The sequence below is a fragment of the Danio aesculapii genome, chromosome 18, assembly GCF_903798145.1.
Source record: "Danio aesculapii chromosome 18, fDanAes4.1, whole genome shotgun sequence".
NCBI lineage: Eukaryota > Metazoa > Chordata > Actinopteri > Cypriniformes > Danionidae > Danio > Danio aesculapii.
In genome coordinates, this window is record NC_079452.1 from 42488339 (window position 1) to 42515205 (window position 26867).

General features: G+C 34.1%; 1 protein-coding gene across 3 annotated transcripts in view; it reads left to right on the forward strand.

The window, feature by feature from the left end:
- The first annotated feature begins 1951 nt into the window (after positions 1–1951).
- nudt4a (nudix (nucleoside diphosphate linked moiety X)-type motif 4a) overlaps positions 1952–26867 on the forward strand; it is a 36505-nt gene continuing 11589 nt past the window's right edge. Inside the window, exons 1-2 of one of the 3 annotated variants that reach the window (XM_056478345.1) lie at positions 1952–2370; positions 24400–24510. In XM_056478345.1, coding sequence (XP_056334320.1) covers positions 2143–2370; positions 24400–24510 — 339 coding nt within the window. In that variant the 5' untranslated portion in view covers positions 1952–2142. Of the gene's footprint in view, positions 2433–24399; positions 24511–26867 lie in introns of all 3 variants that reach the window. The other 2 variants (XM_056478344.1, XM_056478346.1) reach the window with 2 other exon arrangements.

Consider the following 26867-nt stretch of genomic DNA (forward strand, 5'->3'; position numbering starts at 1 on the left):
CACTACTGAATGTTTAATAGTATTACAGTCGTCAGTGTTTCCAGTAACTTTTTCTTTTTAACTCCTTTCCGTGAATCAGTTCTTTTCAGTGAACTGATACTTTCACTCAACTGGTTTCAAAGAACTTCTTAGCAAGGTATAATCTCGTTTATAGCCTGAATGTTTCATTTACTTAGTACTGTAGTGTAATGCATTTATTTTATCATAATTTTATCATAATTTTAGTCGCATCACATGTTATTATATAATTGGATCTCCAATTAACTCTTGGTTTATCAATTTGGAATGATCAGAAACCACTCTGTCATCTATTTCATCAGTTTAGCATTGAAAAGATCCAAGACGATTGGTTCTTGAAAGAATCATATATCAGTGGTTAACACTTTACAGGGTATCCGCAGGGTCTTAAGTCTTAAAATGTCTTAAATTTCAAATACAATATTAAAGGCCTTAAATTCATTGAAATATTGTCTTGTAGGTCTTTAATCATTTTAAATGGGTCTTCATTTTCTTTTGTTTATGTAAAGCACCCCAATCGATCCAACACGCATCCAATAATTAACAATACAACTCAATAAAATTTAAGTCAAAACTTTATAACTAATATTATTTTATTTATTGTTTATTTGACGTGGACATCACAATTACACTGGACAAACCAAATGCATTTGTTTGTGTTTTAGCAGACTTGCTCAACACCTGTCCAAGGGAGGCTTAATATAAAAAAAAAGTCAAATAAATACACATACACAGCCTTAAAATTCTTTACATAAAAAACTGCCCTATAGCAATTTAAGTTGGAAAAAAAAATCATTTGTACAACTAGGGTCTGCGTGATTTGACACATTATTTAAAATATGTGACCAAAACATTACTAATTAAGAGTTTGTTTCTTGATGGGGCAAGTACATTTTTAAATTTCTGCTGGGCCATTAAAAAATCCTTAGCTTTCAACCCTATATATATATATATGTCTCAAATTTAATTCTTAATGGTCTTAAATTTGACTTGGTGAAACCTGCAGAAACCTTGCTTTAATTTTTATGTTGGTATCAAAACTTTCAAATATTTATCTTGAAAAGAATTTCAAATATATCCAGTTGAGCCTGGAAACCAGCTTATATTTAGTGTTAGGATCATGGTAAACCATGCTAACAAGTCACAGCTTGTTCTTTAAAATCTCAATAGGATGTAACTTGCTTGATAGTAATCTTATTTTACATGGTAGCAACATGTTAATTCTAAATATCACTTTAAACTACATGCTTTGCTACATTGTATGGTAGCATAGCATTAATATGAAATAAACGTTAGCATTGTTAGTGATAATAAAGGGATATTTCAAGTAAAAATATAAATTTGGGCATTAACTCGCATTCACCTTGTTTCAAAACTTTGAGTTTCTACATTAAACACAAAAAAAGCTATTTTGAAGAAAACTGGTCAACGGTTACCATTAACTTCCTTAGTATTTGTTTTTCCTACATTGGAAGTTAGTGATTTGAGGTTTTCAGCATTCTTCAAATGGCTTTTGTGTTCAGTTGAAGAAACTCGGAATATTTAGAACCAATTAAGAATAATAAGTTGGTAAATGTTCATTTTAGCGTAAACTATCCCTTTAAAAATTAAAGCAACGTATTAGTAGCTAGGTATCAAAGTTTACACCAAACTCTACTTAGTTGTTGAACAATCCACCAGCAGATGGCGCCAGTACAACACGCTACTCTGTTCTATCCCCTGCAGTGTGGCTTTTGTCTCTAGAGTGTTACTTTGAATCAATTATCGTCGTTTGTATTAAAATTTACTGCGACGCGACGTTGTTCAATTCCACCCACATCAAACCTCCGGGATTCAACAATGTCCTCCCTTCCTCTGGTGCTCGCATGATGATTTCTCATTCATATTTCTAACCAGGGAAACGCCTATCTGTTGATGGCATCTTGGGTTTGTATCGCAGATCCTATTGCAGCTGATTTAAGGCGACTGCGCAGAGCCGAGAGAGCCGCAGCACAGCAGAGGAGTGTTCACACATAACCAGCCAGCCACCATGCTCAAGTCCAGATCACCTCAAGCCACGATCTCCGCTGTCAAGAGAGGAATATTGCCTTCAACGTGAGTCACTTCTGACAAAACGCAAACTGTATGATCAGCCTGGGAAATCTGGGACGACTTTCAGCTCTTGGCCTGAAAGGCAGCTGCGTTGCGCGTCGGATCCAAAAACTAGGCAACAGAGAATACTTGTATTCTTGTTTTGTTCGGAGAAAAACCCACATGATGAAATTCAAGCCCAATCAGACAAGGACGTATGACGGAGAGGGCTTCAAAAAACGAGCAGCCTGTCTGTGCTTCAAGAACGACCGGGAGGACGAGGTGAGGCTGAGGGGGAAAGTGCAAATGTGGTTGCTGGTTTACTACAACTGTCGCCTACGGAGGTAGAGTTTGGAGATTGCAACACATAACGTTATTCCCTGAAGCTAGTTTCATGTAGCCAGAAGTTATTGGTTTAATCAGTGATCCAACATGTTATTGACTAGACTCATTAGGTGCTTGTACTTATTTGATAATAGTTTCCCATTCAGGTTTATGGATCATATATTAGGTGACTTCGATTAATAAATGTCAGCGTTTTATTAATGTTTGTTGTCATTCTGTCAGTTATTTTCAATACTGTTTATTATATTCACGTTAGTGTTGAAGTTAAACGGATAGTTCACCCAAAAATGAAATGTTTTACTAGGCTACTCACTGTTCACTCTTCCTCAAGTGTACAAATCTTTGATTTTTATTTTGTTGAATGCTAAAGATGATTGAAGAAAGCTGAAAATCTGTAACTATTGACTTCCATAGTTGGAAAAACAAACACAATAGAAGTCATTGGTTACAGGGCATTCAGCTTTCTTAATAACATTGTCTTTTTTTTGTTCAACAGTTTAGTTTAAACTTGTCCGCTTGTCATGTCTGCTTAGCACAATTTTTTTTAACACTGGATTTAAGACAACAATTGCATACATGCACCAGTCACACAATAACAACACTCAACAAGGCAACAACATAAGTATAAAATAAAATAAAATTAGCCCCATACATATTACTGCAGATCACTCTTGACAACCACCCCATTCACCTTAAAAAGTGATCCTATTTGAGATAAATGACTTTTTATAAGCATTTCTTCGGGCTTTAGGAATTCTAAACCTGTGTCCTAATGGTAACACTTGAAAAGCTGAGTGAAAGGGATGTGAATTATCTTTAAAAATCGAATCAAATAGAATCTGCAGCGAATGTTGTTTGTGACCAGTTATCTTATTTGACTGGTTGACAATTTGCGATTAATTTCTAATGTTTAAGTGTTGTGTTACCAAACCATGTAACAATATTGTATGTGAGAACACTCTATTAATGATCTAAATGCCATGTTTAAAGTTGGTGCACTACTTCTCAACTTGTGAAGGAGAATGAGGCGCTGACTTGCCTTATAATCAACCTCTACATCACTATTAAAATTCAGTTTATTGTCAATAATTGTGCCTAAATACTTAAAATCTGAGTCCTGCTTTACTGTTTTTCCATTTATGATGGAAAAGTCCAACATGTTTGGAACTAGTAAAGGAGTAAATGATGACAGAATTTAAAATTTTGGGTGAACCATCCCTTTAACTGCTTTGTTATTATTATTATTATTATTATTATTATTATTATTATTAATAATATTAGTCAGTTCATACTAACAGTACTATTGTAGTTTTTGCTGGTCACTATCAAAGCAGTGATTATTAGTAACTGTCCCACTGCAACTTTGCCTTTTGAATTTTTATGGTTTCTAACTTAATAACTTGGTTAAGTTAATATATTAACAATTACCTACTGACTAATATGTGTAAAACTGTATATGTATGTTAGTCCAGTTTTACTAGCAACCATTTCATAAATATTCAGCTTTGTGTACTTTGATGAAGTTGAATCTATTCTAACACTTAATAGTATTTTGTTGCTTTTTTGTTGTCATATTATTTCAAACCAGAATGCCTACTTAGTTAATTATTATCATTATTATTGTAAAAAAGGCCTAGTACATTCATGTACTACAAAAATTTGAATATGGACAATAGTTTTTTTTAATAGTTACAAAAATGTGTACTTTGTTACTAGTTTAAATTGACCAAAACATAACAATTCCACTGAATCTTTACTGTCGAATACCAGTATATATCTATATCAGTGAGTAGTTTACATATTAAATACACAGTGCTCAGCATAACTGAGTAAACCAATGTTTTGAACCAATTCTCAGTGAAAATAGGCAATGTATTTTGGTGCATTTAAACAAAAAACATTTATTAAAGAGGTATATTTATTAAAATAACATGTTAGTCAACAAACATAATTAGAAACTGAAAGATATTGCAAAAAATGAAATAAAAATACAACCTACAAAATGTCAACTAAATTCTAAAAAATTGTTTTTAATATTTTTCTGTAACATTTAAATAGTTTTTGGACTGTAATTGTTAAGTTATTTTGTTAGATAAGCTCCAGATTTGACTTCACTACTGACTAATCTAATGTATATGCACAAATATGATATTGTATAGCTTCCTAATAAAAATATGAATTTAAAAGATAGATTTGTGAGGGGTGTACTTGTATATGCTGAGCACTGTACCTATCCTGATTTTTACTAATATATATAATTTTAATTTCATTCGCTTCACATGCTAGAGTTTCTTTTTTTTTACCAATAGAAACAGTTTTGTAATGTGTAACCAAAATCAGAAAGAATAACACAAGCACAGCCATCTTTTAACCTTAATCCTTAAAGTAAATGCAAGGCAAACTACATCATGCTAAAATCAGTAGGATTATTTTAACTGGAATCTCACTCACCAGCAACTTACTTATGATTCATGTCTAGAAATATAAGACTGCGCATGGAGCAATGATGGCAGGTGGTATAAATGTAATGAATGAGATCAGTGCACTATAAGTCAGCAGTGAGCTTTACTCCTGAGTAATGACGTCTGGCTACAACAGGTAACAACTGACCTTCTGTAGATCATATTGCTCACAGCTGTTTCCCAATTTCCTATTTTCATGCTTTTTGCTCTCTAAGGTGTTTGTACACTGTTTTATGGTCTATATTAGAGAGGAAAATGGGACACAATGTTCTTAATCAGCAGGGTTGTTGCCTAATCTCTTGGAGAAAAAAAAATAATGCACCAGCTACTGCTATGAGATTTTGTTTGTTTTCATACAGTTTGATGGGTCTGCCACAGGCTTGGTGAGTATTGCTTATAAAGACAGAACGATGTGTTTTTTATAGACGTTCTTTTTAATGCACAATAATGGTTTTATGATAGCTTGGGAGATGTTTGACATCAAACATGGTTTGTGGGCCAAAGATAAAAAGGAGATTTCAGGCATCAAAACAATAGAAATGGAGTTCAGCTTTAATTCCCCCTACATTACCGTGTCTTTTTTGTTTGTTTGTTTGAGAAAATAGTAACAATTATCCAACCTTTTTTATCAGACATAGCCTCTGAAATTATGCATTCATTCTCTTTCCTTCAGCTTAGTGTCTATTTTAGAGGTTGCCACAGTGGAATGATCCTCCAACTAGGGCTATGCGATTAATCGAAATCCAATCGCAATCGTAATTTGAAATATTGCGATTAGTTAATCGCAAGAGCCTGCGATATGAAATGTATACAAATTATTATTCCCCCCTCCCTCTCAGAGAAAATGCATGACTGCCGTCTGTGTGTGACAGTCTTACTAGCCAATTGAGTGAGCACACTTATGTTCTGCCCAATCAGAGTTGCACAACTGAACTGCGAAACACCTACAAAAAAAAAAAGAAAAGAAAACAAACAGGAAAGAGTGGACCAGTGGGATAATGGCATCTGCTGCTTCAGAAACATTAATAGAAGAATTAATATAAAAAACAAACAACATTGGTAATATGGAAATATTTTGGTTTCAAAGTCACAGACACCGAACAAAAGCAGGTCATTTTTAAGAGCAGCGAATGCCCTTCCAGTTACAACCCATTGAACGCCCTCCTATGAAATTATATTATGTAACATTAGTTCATACCAAAGCTTTTGTCAGGCATATTTGCATCAAGAATTGTATAATGATATATTAATAATAATACTATACCTCAAAGTGAAACACTGCAAATATTGAAATTTATTGTCATTTTAAATCTTTTTTTCTTTGCAACTGCCATTTAACACACTAGATTTAACCCATTTATCAGTAAAATGTATCATTTAAAACGTATACAATTTTTGTGTCATCACTCAATATATAATTAATATGTACAAAATATTTTGTTTAAGCAAAAGTTATTTGAAAATGTTAGAGGAGGCACTTGTATATAATCACTTTTAATTTGATACCAAAACAAAGATTTCAGGTCTAAATCACCAGTACCAAAAATGGATCATTTTCAAAATGTACTCATGTCAGTTAAAACCTGTTTTGGCATTCTTTAATTCGTAATATGCTAAATCAGATCTGAAAATGTTTGTTTACACAGCAGACTTTTTGCAGAATTTTGCAGAATTCTTGCTCAGCTTAATGTAGTAAAGTACATTTAGTTTTGAGCAATTCCATGCAAATGTTAACCTTTCATGTCAACATGAAAAAAATTACGTTTTCACCAAAATACCAAAACCGTTTCTACATTTTTGTTTGTGTAAGCAAGTATTTTGCAGTACTTTAGAAATACTCAAAAATGTCTCGGTCAATTTCAAACAATTATATTTGATTTACCAAAGTCACATGAGTGCCAATTTCACATCTGTCACGTCCATAATGCAGAGATGTCACATCCGTAACAAAGCTTTTTCCACCTCTTATCCCATTGTTTAGCATTATATTTTTGGGGGGCTGTGATGTTTAATACACAGAATTTATACAAAGCATATTGTATGCTCTAAACTCGCACACTTTTTGGTCCAATCCATAACGCATGATTTTTTTTCTCATACAAAACATGTTTACAGATTGATATTTTGATCCCTTAGTTCTGTGGTGAGTTGTTCTGGAAAATATAATCAGATGTTTCAATGTTGTGTTAACGTATACATTCCATGTGAATTTTTGTTTTGAGTTTTTACTGCAAATGTCACATCCATAACGCTGGAATTGCACTTTTATTCTTAAAAAGCTGTCAAATTGATAACCTGTAGCATTTTGTGCATTCTTGAAAGCTGATTCTAATTATACTAAAAATACAGTCTATTATGAAACATGCCAGTCACAGTCAAGGTGTTCTTGACTTCTCAGATTAGGGCTTGAGGGCATGTGGTATAGTGTGCTCAGAAATGACAAGAATATGCTGTTGTATACACACATACTCGCCCACAAAGTCGTTTTTTCCTTGAAAACTTGAACCTGAACCTGTTTGTACAAACTTGTCAGAAATGTAGTGTATTTTTCTTTCTCATGTAGACTTGCATGAAGTGTATAGTAGTCAGCCTTTGAAGTGAGTCAAAACCTTTCATAAGAGTTTTCTTAAAACTATTGAACAACACACTGTCTTGTAGGACAATTTTTAAAAACTTTTTTGATCCACTTCAAATGTTGACTACTGTAGGTCAAAGTTCACATTGACTTCTAAATGAAAGAATTGATTCTGAACTGCCGAATCAAGTTCATTTTTATTTCTGTATCAGATCTGTGTAGATTTGTAATAAATTTGCATAATGCCAGCCTATATTCTTCATTGACTTTATTGTCCTTAAGCACTTCTGTTGGTTATGTTGTCACCATCATGATAAGAAGCATTTATTGTTGAAAACATTTACTCTTATGCACTTTCATAAAAACATCTGCTATAATCACAGAATTTGCAAAATTATTCTATTAGTTAGGCTGCATTTACACCATTGCATTTTCATTTTAAAATTCAGTTTCAGAATGAAAATGCTCCTCAATCTGCATTTTGACAGGTGTTTCAGAAAAACTATTTCTGTTCATGACCATTCACCCTCACTTGGCAGGCACATATTTTGCCAGCATTCATTCTTGTCGTCTACAGGTTGTGTAATGGTCGTATGAAAGAGGCTTGACGAATCAAGGAATGATACACAATAGTCCGGAAGACCATTCAAATTTCAAAAGGCTGCATTTTGGTCCATCCACCCTGAAATGGAGCACCAGTGATTCCAAACTAATATGGTGTTTTGTCAAAACAGTCCGTTTTCACATGTTGAATATTAGGGACACACAATGTATCATTTCAGCATTGATATCACAATGTATGCGTCCACAATAGTCACATCACAAAGATGTCCAATATTGAGTCTGTATTATAGTTGAGCAGGAGCTACAGAACTGTATATCATCACTGTATTTATATGGAATTCATCTGATCTGCAAATTTTGTCTTGTTTCTAATCCAAATATCTACATGTCAAAGTGAGAACAAGATAATTTAGTTTGTTTTAATGAAAAACTAGTAATTTTTCTTATTTGTTCTATCAGTGAAAGCATAACAATATTTTTATTTGCTTTAAGAAGGTTTTTTTTATATATATTTGGACTTAAATGAGACAAAACAAACTAGGAGAAGCATTTTTGGCATTGTGATTATTCTGTGCCTGAATACTCTGTTAGGCTATAGTTAGAATAGTGCTATTTTCTATTTACAAACTATCTTGTGAAACTGTGTTCATATCGCAATATTTATTGCAGAAAAATAAAACATCGCAGTATCAGATTTTTACAATATCGTGCAGCCCTATTGAACATGCTGGACACTAGGCACAACCGTAAAAACTTAAATGGAATAAATCTGACTAATCTGAACCTCTCCCATTGGCAAATGTGCTTATTGATTGGATCATAAGAAAAGTGTATTATTGGGTATTATTCTCTAAACTTTGGGTGGGGGGCATGGTGGTGCAGTGGGTAGCTCTGTCGCCTCACAGCAAGAAGGCCGCTGGTTCGAGTCCAGGCTGGGCCAGTTGGCATTTCTGTGTGAAGTTTGCATGTTCTCCACGGATTCGTATGGGTTTCCTCCGGGTGCTCTGGTTTTCCCCCACAAGTCCAAAGACATGTGAATTGGGTAAGCTAAATTGTTCATAGTGTATGTCCTAGTCCTCCAGCTTGGGGGTTGAGTGTTGAACCTTGTAAAAATGATTTGGTGTGAACATGCCCTCAATGAACATGTTGTGGCTAAATATCAGCTTCGATTTAAACAGCCCTGGAAGTAAGAATTCTCTAATTGGCTTTAAAGAACAATGTGTCATTGGTGATTACTCTCTAAACTTGCCTTTGAGGAAAGTACTCCGTTCATGATTTCAGTTAAGTTTTTGGTTAAACAATTTGTTTACATAATGATGCATTCTAAAGTTAAAAACTAAAATTTTTTTTATCCCTTTAAAAGTTCATAATGCAACAGAAAAAAGCTTTTTTAAAATCAATTAGATATGAACCATAGATTCAACCCCTTTTATTAACCGTGGGTCTTATATGCCTGACCTGTTTGTGTTTTTTAACTATTTATTTTTGTGTTTATTGTTCTAATTGAATTCTTGTGCAACACACAATGTGGTAATATTAGCTATGAGAGTGTGGCAACTGGTAATTGATGATAGATTAAATGGCTCGTTTCATATGCAAACAATTATCTGCATCTGAAAAGGTGTGAACCAACCAAACCAGTTGGGTAATCTCCAGGGAGGTCATATCTTTTGTTATAAAGTAGTGTCTCACAGACAGTACTTTAGGTAAAGTTACTTGAAGACCGATGAGTTTACATCACTGCTGAGGAACTGCACTATTTATTGTCTTTAATGAAGTCTTCTCCCTGTAAGATCTTTGGTCAGTTTACTTATTTTATATATTAGTGTCATCTAATACATTGGCGAGCCGCCAAAGAACGGTTAAGCCAAATACAGCAAAATCTAACACTGAGGATGATATTAAATCAAATCATTAAATTGATAATGGCAACATGGTGGCTCAGTGATTAGCACTGTCGCCTCACAGCAAGAAAGTCGCTGGTTTGAGTCCCGGTTGGGTCAGTTGGCATTTCTGTGTGGAGTTTGCATGTTCTCCCCATGTTGATGTGGGTTTTCTCCAGGTGCTCCAGTTTCCCCCACAGTCCAAAGGCATGCGGTAGCTATAGGCGAATTGAATAAACTAAATTGGCCGTAGTGTATGAGTGTGTATGTGAATGGTAGAGTGTGTTGGTGTTTCCCAGTACTTTGTTGCAGCTGGAAGAACATCTGCTGTGTGAAACATTTTCTGATAAGTTGGTGGTTCATTCCACTATGGCGACCCCTAATGAATAAAGGGACTAAAAGGGGTTGCACACCGGATGCTCCGCTCAGTGTGTGTACCCTGATAGAAATTTTTGTTTAGAATTCTAAAATGTCTGGCGCTGCTTGGCGTGGCGCATCTGGTGTAGGCATGGGCCAGTATAAGATTCTAACGGTATGATAACCTTGGATAAAAATATCACAGTTTCATGGTATTGTGATTACTACTCTAAAATATATTCTTTTTAAATGTCTGGGTAAAAACAGGGCTTCTGCAGGTTTCATCACGTCAAATTTAAGACTTTAAGACCATTATGAATGAAATTTCAGACTTTCACACGGCAAAACGCTAATAATTTTCAGTAATAACCAGTGGAATTTATTTTACTTACCCCATTAAAATTAAAATTCTGTTATTTCTTAGCCACATATTTTTTAAATGTGTCAAAACAAGCAAACTCTAGTTATATACATGTATATTTTTATTAGCATAACCTTTCTTTTAAAGAAAGACTAGTTTTAAAAGCTATAATAAACAATATTTATGCACAACATAAATTTATGCATAAAAACATGTTTAACTTTTAAACAAATGTTATTGTAAGGATGTAAGGAAGACAATTAAACCATATTGCTAAATAGTTAATAAATGTTAATTTTGTTAAACGTTTTTTAGATGGATTCGTTGGTTTTACCGAGTGGCCAAAGCTGTACATGGACAATTAGTGAAAATTAAGACCTGTTTAAAAGTATTTAAGACCCACAACAGCATATTTCAGTGAGTTTAATGCTTTTTAAGGGCCTAAATTTAGTTTTTGAAATTTAAGACATTTTAAAACTTTTTAAGACCCCGTGGACTCCCTGAAAAACTAAAACTTTTTTTCCCTTTGAACACAATATATTTATTTTTAGAAACATTTATAATATTTTGGAACAGAAAATGTCAGGCTGAATAATGAAAATGAATCATTGACTTCTGCTGCCTTCATTTGTTTCAAAAACACTGATTTCTTTAACATTTAAAATAGCATCTTTGGATATCTTTTCTGCTGGAGATACTGTTGTCCTAAAAAACAAAAACAAAAAAAAAGTCAACAAAAAATCTTACACACCTTAGGACCGGTATAGCAGAAAATTTTGACGGTTCTAAAACCTTGACTTTTCCAAACCGCAGTATACCTTGAAAACAGTTATCGTCCCATGCCTAATCTAGTGTGCGACTCCCCCCCCCCCCCTTAAAGCGGAAAGAAAAATAATGAAAATTAATTCGAAGAGTCATACACCTACTGTCCAATCAGAACAGAGTACGATCTTGGAAAGTTTATAAAAGAAGAAATCTATGAACAAATTGTTTGAGATTTTAGAGAAATTATGTGGTTTGCACAGTGGCCTCACTGCAGGAAAGTTGCTGTTTCGAGTCTCTGTTAGGCCGGGAGGCATTTCTGTGTGTTTGCATGTTCTCCCCGTGTCCGTGTGGGTTTCCTCTGTGTGCTCCGGTTTCCACCACAGTCCAAAGACATGTGCTATAGGTGAATTGAATAAACTAAATTGGCTGTAGTGTGTGTGCATGGTGAATCACAGCACTGAAGTTTGTACCTGGTACCTGGAAGGGCATCCGCTGCAAAAAATAAACATTTGCCAGAGTAATTGGCGATTCATTCCACTGTGGCAGTCCGAATGAGGAAGCAGGAACCGAATGAAATGTGAGTGAGTCTGAATAAAAAAGTGAGTGAATGTTTTTGACCTTGCATATAAACCTGCTGTTGGAAACTCCAAAAACAAAACAAGTGAACTTTGAGATGGCATAAATAGGTGCAGTTTAATTAAGCAGTTTCACTAGAGCTGTCGAAGTTTGATTACATAAGGCATGTTGAGGCATGAGATCCTCAGACCCTGAATATTCCGCATTGCAACAGGACCTGCTGCTCTCCTGGGTCTCTCCTGCATTTGATTTGCACTGAGAGACGGGGAGGGCAGGGGTAAGTTACACTATGTTCTGACGCTCCGAGTGACCTATCAGCTGCAATTTATAGAAACAGAATGACAGCACTCACTGTCCTCTCACAGATTTCTTTTCCCACTTTCTTATTTGTCTCCTTTTATCTCCTTTGTTCAATCGGTCACCTTTTTGCTGTCATTTATCATCTTATTTAGGAAGGGTTCTACCTCTCTTTAGTGTGTTTCTGTTCACTGCTGATAATTTGAGTGTAGTTGAGTTCTGGAACGCTACTGTGGACGTCAGTACATTCCTGCCGTAGCGATAGTTAGCTGAGTACAAGCGACAACATAGCACATCCTTGAGAAGAGCAGCTCTTCGGCTTGTCTGCTGTTGTTTTACAAGCAGGGTTGCCAGGTTTTCACTAATAAAACTAACCCAAAACTATCCCAATAATGCCAAAACTCTAAATATGCTGCTTACTATTTATAATATACATATTTTACACCACTGTATGCATTTAATAATGGTTTCTTCATTGACAATAACTGTATCATAAAAAAATAATTTATAATGTATTTATAATTCTTGCTGCTGTGTGCCATCGAAATGTAATGGATTAGTGCAAATACAGAACAGCTCTGGCTAGGGCTGCATAGTACATCATTTTAGCTTTGTGCGCATCCGCAATAGTCACATCGCAAAGATATGCAATGTCCAGTCTGAATTATAGTTGTCCAGGAGCTACAGAATTATATTTAATCACTGTATTTATATGGACTTTATATGATTTATGCAACAAAATAAAATCCTTTTTCTTAATTTTTTTTCTTGTTTCTAGTCCAAATATGTACATTTCATAGCATGTTTCAAAACATGATTATTTCACTTACCCCACTGACAGATAATTTCCTTAAATCAAGCAAAATCTCTTTAATTTCTTCTAACAGTGAAAAACAAAACAATATTTTTTACTTGGTCTATGATTTTTTTTTTGATATTTGGATTATACACAAGATAAAACAAAATAAGAAAAGCTTTTTTTGCATTGTGATTATTCCATTTCTATGCTTGAATATTGTTAGACTCCCCAAAAAACGTCAAATCGAGCTATTCAAACCATCTTCTGAAACAGTATACATATTGAAATATTTTATATTTTTGCTATAAATATTGCAATATCAGATTTTTTCCAATATTGTGCAGCCCTAGTTCTGGTGGAGGCGAACCTTAAACTTGTAGAATTAATATGAAATAAAGCATATTTGAAATATTCAAGATATTAATTACATTGTAAACCCGCACCCATAAAAGTTTGCAGACACTATTTTATCATCCGAACAGAGTTTCTAACATTGCAGAATGTAAAGTTGGAGAAGTCGACTATTTTGACAATTTGCACAACAATTTAATTTATTCAATATGTCAAATCTGTGGATAAAAAAAAACAACCCGTTGCAAGTGGTTAAATGTAGCCCACATGCAAACCCTGCCTACAAAAAGACCTTACAAAGGCCTGTAATAATAATTTTTTTATTGTCATATTGTTTTTAAAATCAGTATACTATTATTGCTTTTTAATAGTGTAAAATTGTTATTTTGTAAAAGAGTTGTGAATAAAATCAATGAATGTAAATATTATTTCCCCTTTTATTACTGCATCTACTACTTTTTCCATTAGAACATAGAAATTCTTTTTAAATTTCAAATTAGATATGAGCCTGGCAAAAATATATATTGTTATATAAATAAAATCTCTAATTGTATAAAACTATGATAATGGGAATGTTTAAACTACCGTTTTATTAACACCTTCGAAATCAAAGTATTGCAAGGATGTGTGTGGTTGGATTGATTTAGGACAACTTTGATTAAAGATTTTGATCCACCTCAAATGTTGACTACTGTAGTTTGCAGATTCTTTTTGACACTAATATAACTTCAAAGATAATTTACACAAACTTCATTGACACCTTTTAAAAGGTGAGCCGTGTGGGTCCAAATAAAATGTCTTTAACATTTTTTTTTAAATCTGATAGATCATTTTAGGGGTCCTTAAGCATTAGCAAAGTTATGTATGTTTAGCGATTTACGATATTGGAAAATACTTGTGATATGAAAACAATTTCTTCAGATGACTTCAGTAGGTGCGACACAGTGGCTCAGTGGTTAGCACTGACAACTCACAGCAAGAAGGTCGCCGGTTCAAGACCCGGCTAGGATTTCTGTGTAGAGTTTGCATGTTCTCACCGTGCTGGCGTGGGTTTCCTCTGGTTGCTCCGCTTTCCCCCAGAGTCATGCAGTATAGGCGAATTGAATAAACTAAACTGGCTGTTGTAGTGTATGTGTGTGAGTGAGTGTGTATGGATGTCTGCCAGTACCGGGTTACAGCTGGAAGGGCATCCGCTGTGTAAAACATATGCTGGATAAGTTGGCAGTTCATCCCACTGTAGCGACCCCAGATGAATAAAGGGACTAAGCCAATAGCTCTAGTCATCTTTGCTAAAAAAAAAAACTATTTCCATGCTGTTGAAGCACAGTTTTTCTGTATATATTTAAAAACAAAATGGACATGCTGTCTAGGTTAATAATTATAGTTCTGTATTCAATCATTCATTTGAAATAATTCTGTATTTTTAGCAAATGTGAGAGGTAATTGTCTGAATCTTGCTGCCTTGATGGTAATTTTTTTTATTTATTTTTATTCATTTTTTTTTTATTGTCAGGATATTTTCATGCATTTGCTTTTAATTTAAGTTGTGGGTTTTTATGTTTTCTGAAGAACATAAAAAATAATATCAGAATGATGCTGTGCAGTTCCTCATTGGTTTGAACATCTATATCTCCGATAAACTTTATATATATGGTTTTGTAAGAGTCAGTAAGATCTTTTTGGAAAAAATGACTTTTCTTTAGTAAGGATGTGACACAAACATCAAATAATGGTTCAAAAGGATGTTAAAAAGTTTTATTCATCTCGCTTGAAAGGTTAAAAGTTAAAAAGGGCATTGAATTCGGCAGTATTTAGAAGAATTCTCTCAGAGATGAATGCATACATAGTGTGCATTGAATAGGAAAATACAGCAAGATTCCAAGCACAGTCTATCATTAGTCTATGGGTATTTTTGCAAATGAAACAAAAAGAGTTTATCTTTTATAAACACGGCTTGTTGACTTTCCAATCAGCTTGATTTTCTTGAGAGTGTGGCTAACGTGTGTTTACATCAGGAAGAATACGATACAGCTCTTCTGAAAATGTGTTTGTGTTTTTGGGTGTGTGTGTTTGGTCTGAGCCTCTGTCATTCTGTCGCCCACTTACGAGTTGCATTGAATGTGGCTTTGCTTGTTTTCATTTAGCATTTTTGATGAAGCGCCTGAACTGTTTTTCTTTGCTTAACACTATCCAAACAAAAGTAACTTATAACTTCAGCTATATAGTTTAAGCTAACAAACATTTACATTAGTAATTGCAGGTCTGCCAAGAAGCCCACATTCTGCCGCAGAGACGTTGTTGATTTCAGAGTTCAGACTGGTTCAATGACAGTAATGCCAGAGTCGTGCCAGAGTAGTCATAGCAACAATGATCCCATTAAATGCGAACATGATCCAGTGGCCTGAACCTGAACAATGACCCTTAAAACAAACCAGAATGAAACGCACTTGACTGCGTGCTCTACGTGACTGATTATAAGCCGCAAGCGTTTTCTCCTGTATCTCGTGAGCTTTACCTTTCAAACTTGCAAATGAAGTGAAATGCTTAAAAGCGGGAACGTCTTGCAGCCTACATTGTGTTGACGTGCTGTTGTGAATGTTAGATAGTTTAGCATGTCAATAGATTGTCTAATATAACACTGTAACATTAACAATCGGAAGGTCATAAGTTTGATTCCTAGGAAGCTTACTGTACATATTGACTGAGTGAATAGCTTGATTAGACTATACTACTGTTGCAAAAATGTGATGTTTTTCAGCAGATTTAGAAAAAAAGAAAATCTGCATAATGCCAATATGGACAAAAATCTATGAGGAATATTTCCAGTACCATGTTGAATCTATGCCACAAAGGATTAAGGCAGTTCTGAAGGCAAAAAGGGGTCCAACCCAGTACTAGTAAAGTGTACATAATAAAGTGACCGGTGAGTGTATATATAGCTTAAACAAAGAATCATTTTTTGTAATTAATCATACACTTAACACTGTACTGTTTGTGTGACATTACATTGAATTATTTGCTTTTTGTACCTGAATGCTGTTCACTGAAAAAAGTGTTGCATGCAAAACTGTTGCAAACAATTTATTTGTGTTGAATTTAAACAAACAAATTTAATTTAATAATGTTCAACTTAATTTGTTTGTTTAAATTCAGCCCAAATAAATAGTTTACAACCACTTAACGTTAAAAAATTGAGTAAATCCAAGGAATCATCTTTGAATATTTTTTTCAGTGTTAGATTTCCCAGAAAACCATAAAGCACTGTGTGTATTTGCTCAATTGTTTTGATCTAGGCTTATATTTAATTAGTAATTATATTTTATGTAGATTCACTCACCTACAAAATCATCCCAATCAATGCAAAATGATGATTTTTTTTCCAAATCGATCTATTGAAGTAAGCTGGTTTTATCACATGGCTATATATATATATATATATATACAGTTGAAGTCAGAATTATTAGCCCCCCTTTTAATTCTTCTTTCGTTTTTAAATATTTACCAAATTATGTTCAACAGAGCAAGGAAATTTACACAGTATGCCTGATAATATTTTTTCTTCTGGAAAAAGTCTTATTTTTTTATTTCGGCTAGAATAAAAGCTGTTTTTTTTATTTTTTAAAAAACATTTTAAGGTAAAAATTATTAGCCCCTTTAAGCTATATATTTTTTTTCGATAGTCTACAGAACAAACCATCGGTATACAATAACTTGCCTAATTACCCTAACCTGCCTAGTTAACCTAATTAACCTAGTTAAGCCTTTAAATGTCACTTTAAGCTGTAGAAATATTTTCAAAATTATCTAGTCAAATATTATTTACTGTCATCATGGCAAAGATAAAATAAATCAGTTACTACAAATGAGTTATTATTACTAACTATTATGTTTAGAAATGTGTTAAAAAAATATTCTCTCTGTTAAACAGAAATTGGGGAAAAAATAAACAGGAGGCTAATAGTTCAGGAAGGCTAATAATTCTGACTTCAACTGTGTGTGTGTGTGTGTGTGTGTGTGTGTATATGTATGTGTGTATATGTGTGTGTATATATATATATATATATATATATATATATATATATATATATATATATATATATATATATATATATATATATATATATATATATATATATATATATATATATATATATATATATATATATGTGTATATATATATGTGTATATATATATATATATATATATATATATGTGTGTATATATGTATATATATATATATATATGTATATATGTGTGTATATATATATATATATATATATATATATATATATATATATATATATATATATATATGTATATGTATACATATATATGTATATGTATTTCAGCAATGTCCGTTTTTAATTTTTGAATACTGTTCTGCCCTAAATGGTCCTAATACTTTAGTTTGATGGCATTTTCTCTACACGTCCATGTTCATTTCTGACCATATCTTGTAATAAATGTAATAATCTAATCCACAAATAGACGACAGACTGTCCTGAAACGTCAAACACAGCCCTGACGTTGATGTTTATCGTAACTGGAAGGCAGCCACTGTCTGCTGGGGTTTGCCCAAGTGAAAATATTCCAGCTCTCTTGGGTGCTGTTTATGTGGAAGGGGCCACACGTGCTCCTCAGGCTCATGCTGGGATTGAACATTCACTCCATCTTCAGTGTCAGTGGGGCTCTGAACTGGGTCAGTATGCCAGCAGATGCTTGAAACTTAAAAGCTAATTAATCTTTGTTTAATGGTGAAAAACTTTGATTAATCGATTTAAAGAGTTTTAAGTAACGTTGTCCAGATGAATGTGCTGGGTTTTAGCTGTTATCTGTCTGTTGTGGCTTTCAAAAAGTCCTTGATTTATTCTGTATCGGTGAATATTTCCTTTTAACCTTCATCGGCTGATAGAATGTTCTACAAACAGCAACAGGTTGTGCAACATTCAAACTGACTTTTAAAATATCTTAATTTTAATTTAGTTTGAAAACAACTCAGGAATATTAATGTTAAAGGGATAGTTCACCCATAAATAAAAATGTTCTCTCTATTTACTCACACTCAAATGGTTCTAAACTTGTGTATATACACTAAAAAAAGTGTTGCATGCAAAACTGTTGCAAACAATTTATTTGTGTTGAATTTAAACAAACAAATTAAATTGAGCAATGTTCAACTTAATTTGTTTGTTTAAATTCAGCCCAAATAAATTGTTTACAACCACTTAATGTAACAAAATTGAGTAAATCCAAGGAATCATCTTTGAATAATTTTTTTCAGTGTATATAAAAAATTCTGTTGAACACAAAACAAGATATTCTAAAATACTTTGGATGAAGAAGCCTAACACTAAACGCACACAAGTTTGGAACAAGTGAAGGGTGAGTGAAATAGAATAATATTATGCATTTGATTTTAGTTAGCATCTGTATTTTTCATTCAATTGACATAATTGGAGAACCAAATATGAATAAAAACTGTTAAAAACATATTAACAAAAAAAAACCATTTGATTTAATATAAATTACGCAAGCATATCATGAAATCGCTAACACTTCATTAGAAGTTAATATGCAATTGGAAATCTCAACTTCATAATGTTGTTGTTCTCATTCACTTTGGCATATTTCCTGCTTTATCTGGGGTTTAACTACAGCGGAATGAACTGTCGATTACTCTGGCATACACTGTAAATAATATTGGGTTCCACACAATTTCTTCATGTTGACCGAACACAAATTGATTAAGGTAACTGTTTTACAAATTGAATTGGATTGAACAAAACAATTAAGTTGTCAAAAAACCCTCAAGAGTTGTGTTGATTCAGCTTATTTTAAATAAAAAGTTTGAACAAGCAGCAAAAATCTTATTTTGAGTGTGTTTTACTGGTGAATGCCCTTCCAGCCACAACCCAGCACTTAGAGGACAACCCTCAGTGCTGGGAATCTCCCATCACACACTACAGCCAATTTACCTTTACTGTATTTCTTTGGACTATGAGTAAATCTCAGTCCCAGTACCAGAGCTCCTGGTGGAAATCCACATAAACACAGGGAGAACACGCAAACACCACACAAATAATTTAATATGTTAAGAAAAAAAAATTGGATTTAATACAAAATACACAAACACATTGAGAAATTACTAAAACTTCATTAGAAGTTAATATGCAATTTTGAAATTCAAACTTTATAACTTCTTACTCACTTTAGCACATTACATGCTTTATCAGAGTTGTACTACAGCAGAATGAACCGTCGATTACTCTGACATAAACACAATTCCTTCATGTTGTCCCAACTCAAATTGATAACTTAACTGTTTTTACAAATTTAAGCGGAATTAACATAAAACCTCAAGAATTGTGTTGATTCAGCTCATTTAAATAAGTAGTTTGAACAAGAAGCAAAAATAAAATTTTCAGTATATGTTTTACTGGCGAATGCCCTTCCAGCCACAACCCAGAACTTAGAGTACAACCCATAGTGCTGGGAATCTTTCCCATTCACACACTATAGCCAATTTACCTTTTACTGTATGTCTTTGGACTATGAGTAAACTCAGCCTCAGAGCTCCTGGTCGAAATCCATGTGAACACAGGGAGAACACGCAAACTTTACACAGAAATATTATGATTAAAAACGATTTAAAAACATTGAACAAAAAAACATTTGATTTAATATAAAATACACAAACGCATTGAGAAATCACTAAAACTTCATTAGAAGTTAATGCAATTAAAAATCTCAGCTTCATAACTTTGTTGTTCTCACTTAATTTGCTTTGGCATATTCCATGCTTTATCAGGGGTTGTACTACAGCAGAATGAACCGTCGATTACTCCACACAATTTCTTTATGTTGTCCAAACACAAATTGAGTTAGTCAACGTAATTATGCTTAAAAATTTAAGCAGATTGAACACAAAACCTCAAGAATTGTGTTGATTCAGCTCATTTTAAATAAGTTTGAACACGAAGCAAAAATGTAATTTTGAGTGTATGTTTTACTGGCGAATGCCCTTCCAGCCACAACCTAGCACTTAAAGTACAACCCTCAGTGCTGGGAATCACCGTCACTCTGTCCCATTCACACACTACAGTCAGTTTAGTTTATCTAATTCACCTATACTGCATGTCTATGGACTGTGGGAAACCAGAGCACCCAAAGGAAACCCAAGCGAACTTGGGGAGAACATGCAAACGCCACACAGAAAGACCAAAGTTCCTTTATGGCAAACAAAGCGCATGGAAGCAGTCTGGACTAAACCCCGCCCCTAAAAAAATCATGTCTTTAGCGATCGATTATTGGCTTCTTTAACGGAAGGTGGTGGTTCGGTGAAGTGTCTTGTGTATTTTAATTTAACCTTTGGGAAGACCTGCTGGCCCAACTGGAATTCAAACCAGCAACCTTCTGGCTTCTGTGCTAACCACATAGCCACCATGCTATTATTCTAGAAAAACTCTGTGTCTGCATTTTGGTGTAGAAAATTTTATGTCAGTGTAAGTGAATAGGTCAGTTTTCAACCATTATTAGACACGTTATTTATTTGTTTTAATTTACTTTTGTTTTAATATAAAATGTTCATGGATGAGCATTGAGCAAATCAAAGTTGAGTGAATACAGCTTTTATTTATAGATATGGAATTTAGCTCAACGCATTACATATCCCAATATTGATTATATTGGTTACTCAAATGAAAGTGCACCAAATTGCTAAAAATACATTGACACTACCATGTGGTAGTTTTGTTTTTGAGCAACTACTATAACCGAACATTATCATCAGTAATAATGTACAGTAGATTTTTCTAACACATGTAATCCATGTAAGAACCTGTTAGATTTCTCCAGCACTCCCATGGTCACCTGGTCCGACAGCAGCTGTTTTTGCTCCCACACCTCACCGCCCAAAGCAGAGCTTGACTCTGAGCAGACAGAATCTGCTGCGATGGTGGAGGCAGCTGTTGCTAGAGGTTTATTTATAAGAAGTGATTCCACAGATATATACGATTGCCTTCTAGAAGAGTAGTGGAGAGTGACGCCTCTAAGTGACTGTAATGCAGAAGCTCATCATGCAGACAGAAATGCAGTTTTAATATATTGTTAGTTGTATAGTCAAAGCTTGTATTTTCAGACCAGCTGCTGTCATTATGACTAAAAATGTATTTTTAACATAATTAAATGCTGCATTGTCAAACTTGGTATGTGTGTGTGTGTGTTATATATTGCCACACACTCAAAAATGAGCTCAAAAGGTGTTACAAGGATTATGGAAAGACGTTTTTTGTCCTTCAGTGAATTGCCATTGAATTTTCTTTCAGTTATAAAGCTTTTGTTGGTACTCACATTTTCCTGTCCTTGAATGCTTTTGACCAAAATCTCATTATATAAAATATTAAGAGATATGCAAAGGGCATTTATGACATTATTGGTTATCTGTAAAAGATAAACTAAGACAGTCTTCTCCACTCATTAGCGTTTGAGTATACTGTGTTTCTTGAGTAAATTTAGAGTAGAGATGGTGAAAACTGTGTGTGGTGGGGTTTTTTTTTTTCAGAATTGAAACAGGAGGGTTACAATGTTTACTTGCATGACATTGTTCATTGGTTAAGTGTATGCAAAACCCACAGACTGACATAAAGCGGGATCAGTAGCATTGATTTATCAAAACAGACCAATTAATTAAATAAATTGAAAGTTTAGAGAATATTTAAATTCCATTAAAACCACACTTTCCATCAGTTCATGCTCGCATCTAATATCCAATGTCCAATGTTTTCCAAGGGAGGCATACATGAAATGTTCCTGTATGAAAGTAACTGCAGTTTGACACTTTTAAAGTCGACAAATTAAAAATGAAACACCCAAAATTACATGAAACTGTGGAGGAAATGTGGAAAGCGTTGTGACACAATGAAGATAATAGAATTATGTGATATAACTTGTTAAACAGGATCATGAAAGTAACTTTGACTACTGATTTCCATGTAAACTAGTCATTGTAATCAATGCAGTGTTATTGAGAGCAGAGTGTGTATCCTATGGGTGATTTGTGAAGCCCACTCACCTCTGTGAAGCACACTCAGAATTGCACAATGCTTTCTCAGAAAAAGGGTTTATAAGAAAATGTCTGGTGCATATGGAGAAGAAAAGAGTGTGTTTCAGGTGGTTTGTCAAGCCCCCTCACCTTTGTGAAGCAAGCATATAGTGACAGTGGGGACCAAAGTACAGGTCAAATTTGTTTTATTGGTTGTGATGTAGTTATTTATTCAAAATACGTACCCACTCAAGTAAGTTTATTTTGGATGCAGTCTGTCGTAATGATTGGATGATTGAATCATTTAATCAAAAAAGGTTAATTCAGGAACAAACTACAGCACTGTTGCTCTGAGATGCTGGTCTCTTCCAGCTTTGTCTAGTACTATTTTTGTTAAGATTAATAAACCTGAATTGAATTCTTGTTTGTTTAACCGTTGAATGAAATCAATATCATATCTGCTCGCACTGAAATTCGAGTAAACTCATCGACACTACCTGACAAAAGTTTTGTCGTCGATCCTAGTTGTGAGAGCAAAAAATAACTTGACTTCTAGTTGATCAATTGGAAAAGTGGCAGAAGGTAGATTTTTCTCATGAATCATCTGTTGAACTGCATCCCAATCATCACGAATACTGCAGAAGACCTAATGGAACCCGCATGGACACAAGATTCTCAGAGGAATCAGTCAAGTTTGGTGAAGGAAAAATCATTGTTTGAGGTTACATTCAGTATGCGGGCGTGCGAGAGATCTGCAGAGAGGCACCATCAACAGCCTGAGGTATCAAGACATTTGTGCTGCCCATTACATTACAAAACACAGGAGAGGGCAAATTCTTCAGCAGGATAGCGCTCCTTCTCATACTTTAGCCTCCACATCAAAGTTTCTGAAAGCAAAGAAGGTCAAGGTGCTCCAGGATTGGCCAGCCCAGTCACCAGACATAAACATTATTGAGCATGTCTGGGTTAAGATGGAGGAGGCATTAAAGATGAATCCAAAATATCTTGATGAACTCTGGGAGTCCTGCAAGAACGATTACTTTGCCATTCCAGATGTCTTTATTAATAAGTTATTTGAGTCATAGCAGGGATATATGGATGCAGACATCCAAGCTCATGGGAGTCATACACAATATTAATTCTTTTTCCACTGCACCATGACTTTATATTCTATACTATACATTATTTCTGTTAAATGACAAGACTTTTGTCAAAGCAAAGTCAGACCTTACTGTCCTAATTATATAATTAAAAATCAAGGCATGATCATATTTTATTTTGGTATTTAATCTAGAGGCCTTTGCCTTTCATATAAGCCACTTCTGATACCAAATGTTCAACTAGAAGTCAAATTTTTATTTGCTGTACCTAAAATTTGGTAAGACGAGAAGAATTTGTCAGGTAGTGTATATCATGTCTTACACAAATCAAAAATCAAAACAAATGATATTTTTTGGAAAGGAAATTACATATACTTAAATAATATCATCATTATCTTCAAAAAGGCTTCATTACACAGTGAATGCTTTCTGACTATCAATGTGAGTGACATTCTGGATATTGTCAGGCTGCATATTATAACAACATTTACAATAATATCGTAGACATAATAAATCTGACACACCCTTTGACAATAGAGAACACCTTGTCATTCACTACATGAACTAAAAAAATAAATAAATATCATTATGTGTTCCACACGATATAACCACATGGAGTCTATTACTTTAAATGAAATGAATTGCTATCGAGGCCTGCCTCTCACCTAGAGTGCCAGGAGGTTCATCAGATGGATGGTATTTTTGCAGATTGACATACTGTGAACTGTATCAGCTTAGACTCGGTTATGTAATCAAGATGTTCTGACAAAGTGTTGATGAGCATTTGGATTTGGACTCTGACTCTGTTTGTGTGAATGTGTATGTGTGTGCGGCAGGTTTTGCTGGTTAGCAGCAGTCGACACCCAGATCAGTGGATCGTTCCTGGTGGAGGGATGGAGCCGGAAGAGGAGCCTGGAGGAGCTGCCGTTCGAGAGGTTTATGAGGAGGTGAGACCTCAAAATTCTGCTCCAGCTCCTCAAGTTACAGAAGGTTTGAATGAACCTCCCGACTCCGTGTTTGATCACTTTGCGTGGAAATGTAAACTTTTCAAAAAAAGTTTTGAACTGAAAGATCAAATTAGAGTTTTTGTGGTTTAATGAATGGCCTAAATGCATCTATAGGTTGTTTTCAATCACGTGATTCTGGTGACGTGCAGAATTCAAATGGAGGGCAGGAAGTAGAAAACTGAAAAGGGAAAAGTCCATATTTTTGCAATTTATACCATATTTCAAAGGAGATATAAATAGAAAGTAACCACATATGAGGGGCATGATCCTTATATCATGAACAGAGTTTTCTACTGAACTAAAATATAATTGCCTGTCATCGAGGCAGTATATACTGTATAAGCTATTACATCACATGAAAAAATAAATACCATAGTGTTTGGAAGCATACTATAATAATTACTTGAACTAAACTGTTGTGGGTAACACAACTGTAGTAAAACACAAATTAATTAAAAGGCTTCAGTTTTCTTCGCTTTATTTATACATCATCACAAAGCACCACAGTTTACACTAACGTTATTTATTACAGTTTATCCATTTGCTATACTACAATATGTTGTAGAATTCATTAGCAATGAGTTGTACACATTATAAACTTCACTGTGTGGTTCAAAAACATGTTTATTATAGATTACTCTAGTTTTTTCCCCATGCGCATATCTTCCAGGCATCATGAAGTAACAGATGAAAGCATGCAAAAGCGTGGACGCATAGTCTACATTATTATTTATTTGTTTTTGTAAGAAGGGAAAGTGCTCCGCAATAATAACCGTCTAGTTTTGCCGCAAAGGTTGCATTACTTTTTTGTTTGGTCAATGAACTTACCATCAACAAACATTCACCGCTGCTGCGTATATAAACGTTAACATTACGGTTGTTTATTCGACCAAAATGCCAGTAAAGACTTGGATTATTGCAAAACAAGACGAATATTGCAGCGATTACATGGCAGGGTATGTTATTTATTAAGCCGGGATATTGTATGTGTGGTGGTGTTTGTATTTGATTTTTATATAACACCTTAACATATTTATAGTCAGCTAGGCCTGTATATAATCTTTGTTGGTGCTGTCAAACGAATTATTGCGTTAAAAAAAAGTTTGTACACAAATTTTTACCAGATATTGATACCTAACAAAGAAATGCATATATTTCCTTGGCTGTGTTTTGGATCGTTGTCTTGCTGAAATGTCCACTCTGGTTTCATCTTCATCCTCCTGCTAATGTAGATGTTGGACTGAAGCAGCTAACATTCATTTACAACGATGAAAGGCAGAGGGCTGCTGAATAACTTCTGAGAGATTTCAGCAGCTGTCTGGGCTTTCATTGTCTTTCTACACCTGCCTTTCTTCATGTTTTCAACACTTTTTCCTGCACCATTTAATTTTATTACACAACTTCATTTGTAAACGAATTGGATTTGTTTTCTTTTCATATCGAGTCAACAGCACCTTTAGAAATATGTTTTCTGAGAAAAAATGGTGATTTGTTCAATACTTGGATTTGTTCAATCCGCATTGTAAATACGTCAAATCATCTGCAATTATTTGAAACTGTAATACTGTTTCACAATATTTGACCTTTATTATTCATATTTAGCAGCATTCTCTTGTTCCCAGTTAATCCATATTATTGATGTATTTGTGTAAAAAAGAGTGTAGAAAAACAACCTTATCTTATTTTTACTGGTTTACTGAAGACGGTTTATCAGGTGGTGTTCTGGTTAATGTCTCTCAGGCTGCTGTTTGCAGTATCGACATGTTTAGGTGAGAGTTATGGTTTGCAGCTGTCCCATATCTTGTCACCAAGATGTTTTTTGCTTTACACCATGCATACTGTGTGTTGCATGCTTAGCAGTATATACCATACTATTTTTAAAAAAAGTAACACAATACAGCAAGCTGCGACCAGTCATCATCCTGGTTTAATTCACTTCTGGATAACTTGAATGGATTGTTTGGCTCAAAATGACAATTTCTCTCAGGGTATCCACTTGGTCTTAAAAAGTCTTAAAGTCTTAAATTTCAAAAACCAAATTTTAGACTTTAAAAAGTCTTAAATTCACTGAAGTATTGTGTTGTGTGTCTTAAATCATTTTAAACAGGTCTAAATTTTTCTCTGTCCAAGTAAAGCTACTTAATCAGTTCAACATCAATCCAACTATAACAATCCATCTTAATAAAACTTTTTTTTTAAATATTTAAAGATTATATTTAAGCTTTTTTTATTGCAAAGAGATAAAATATACAATAGCTGTTAGACATTTTTACAGCAATTTCTCCAAATTAAGTTCC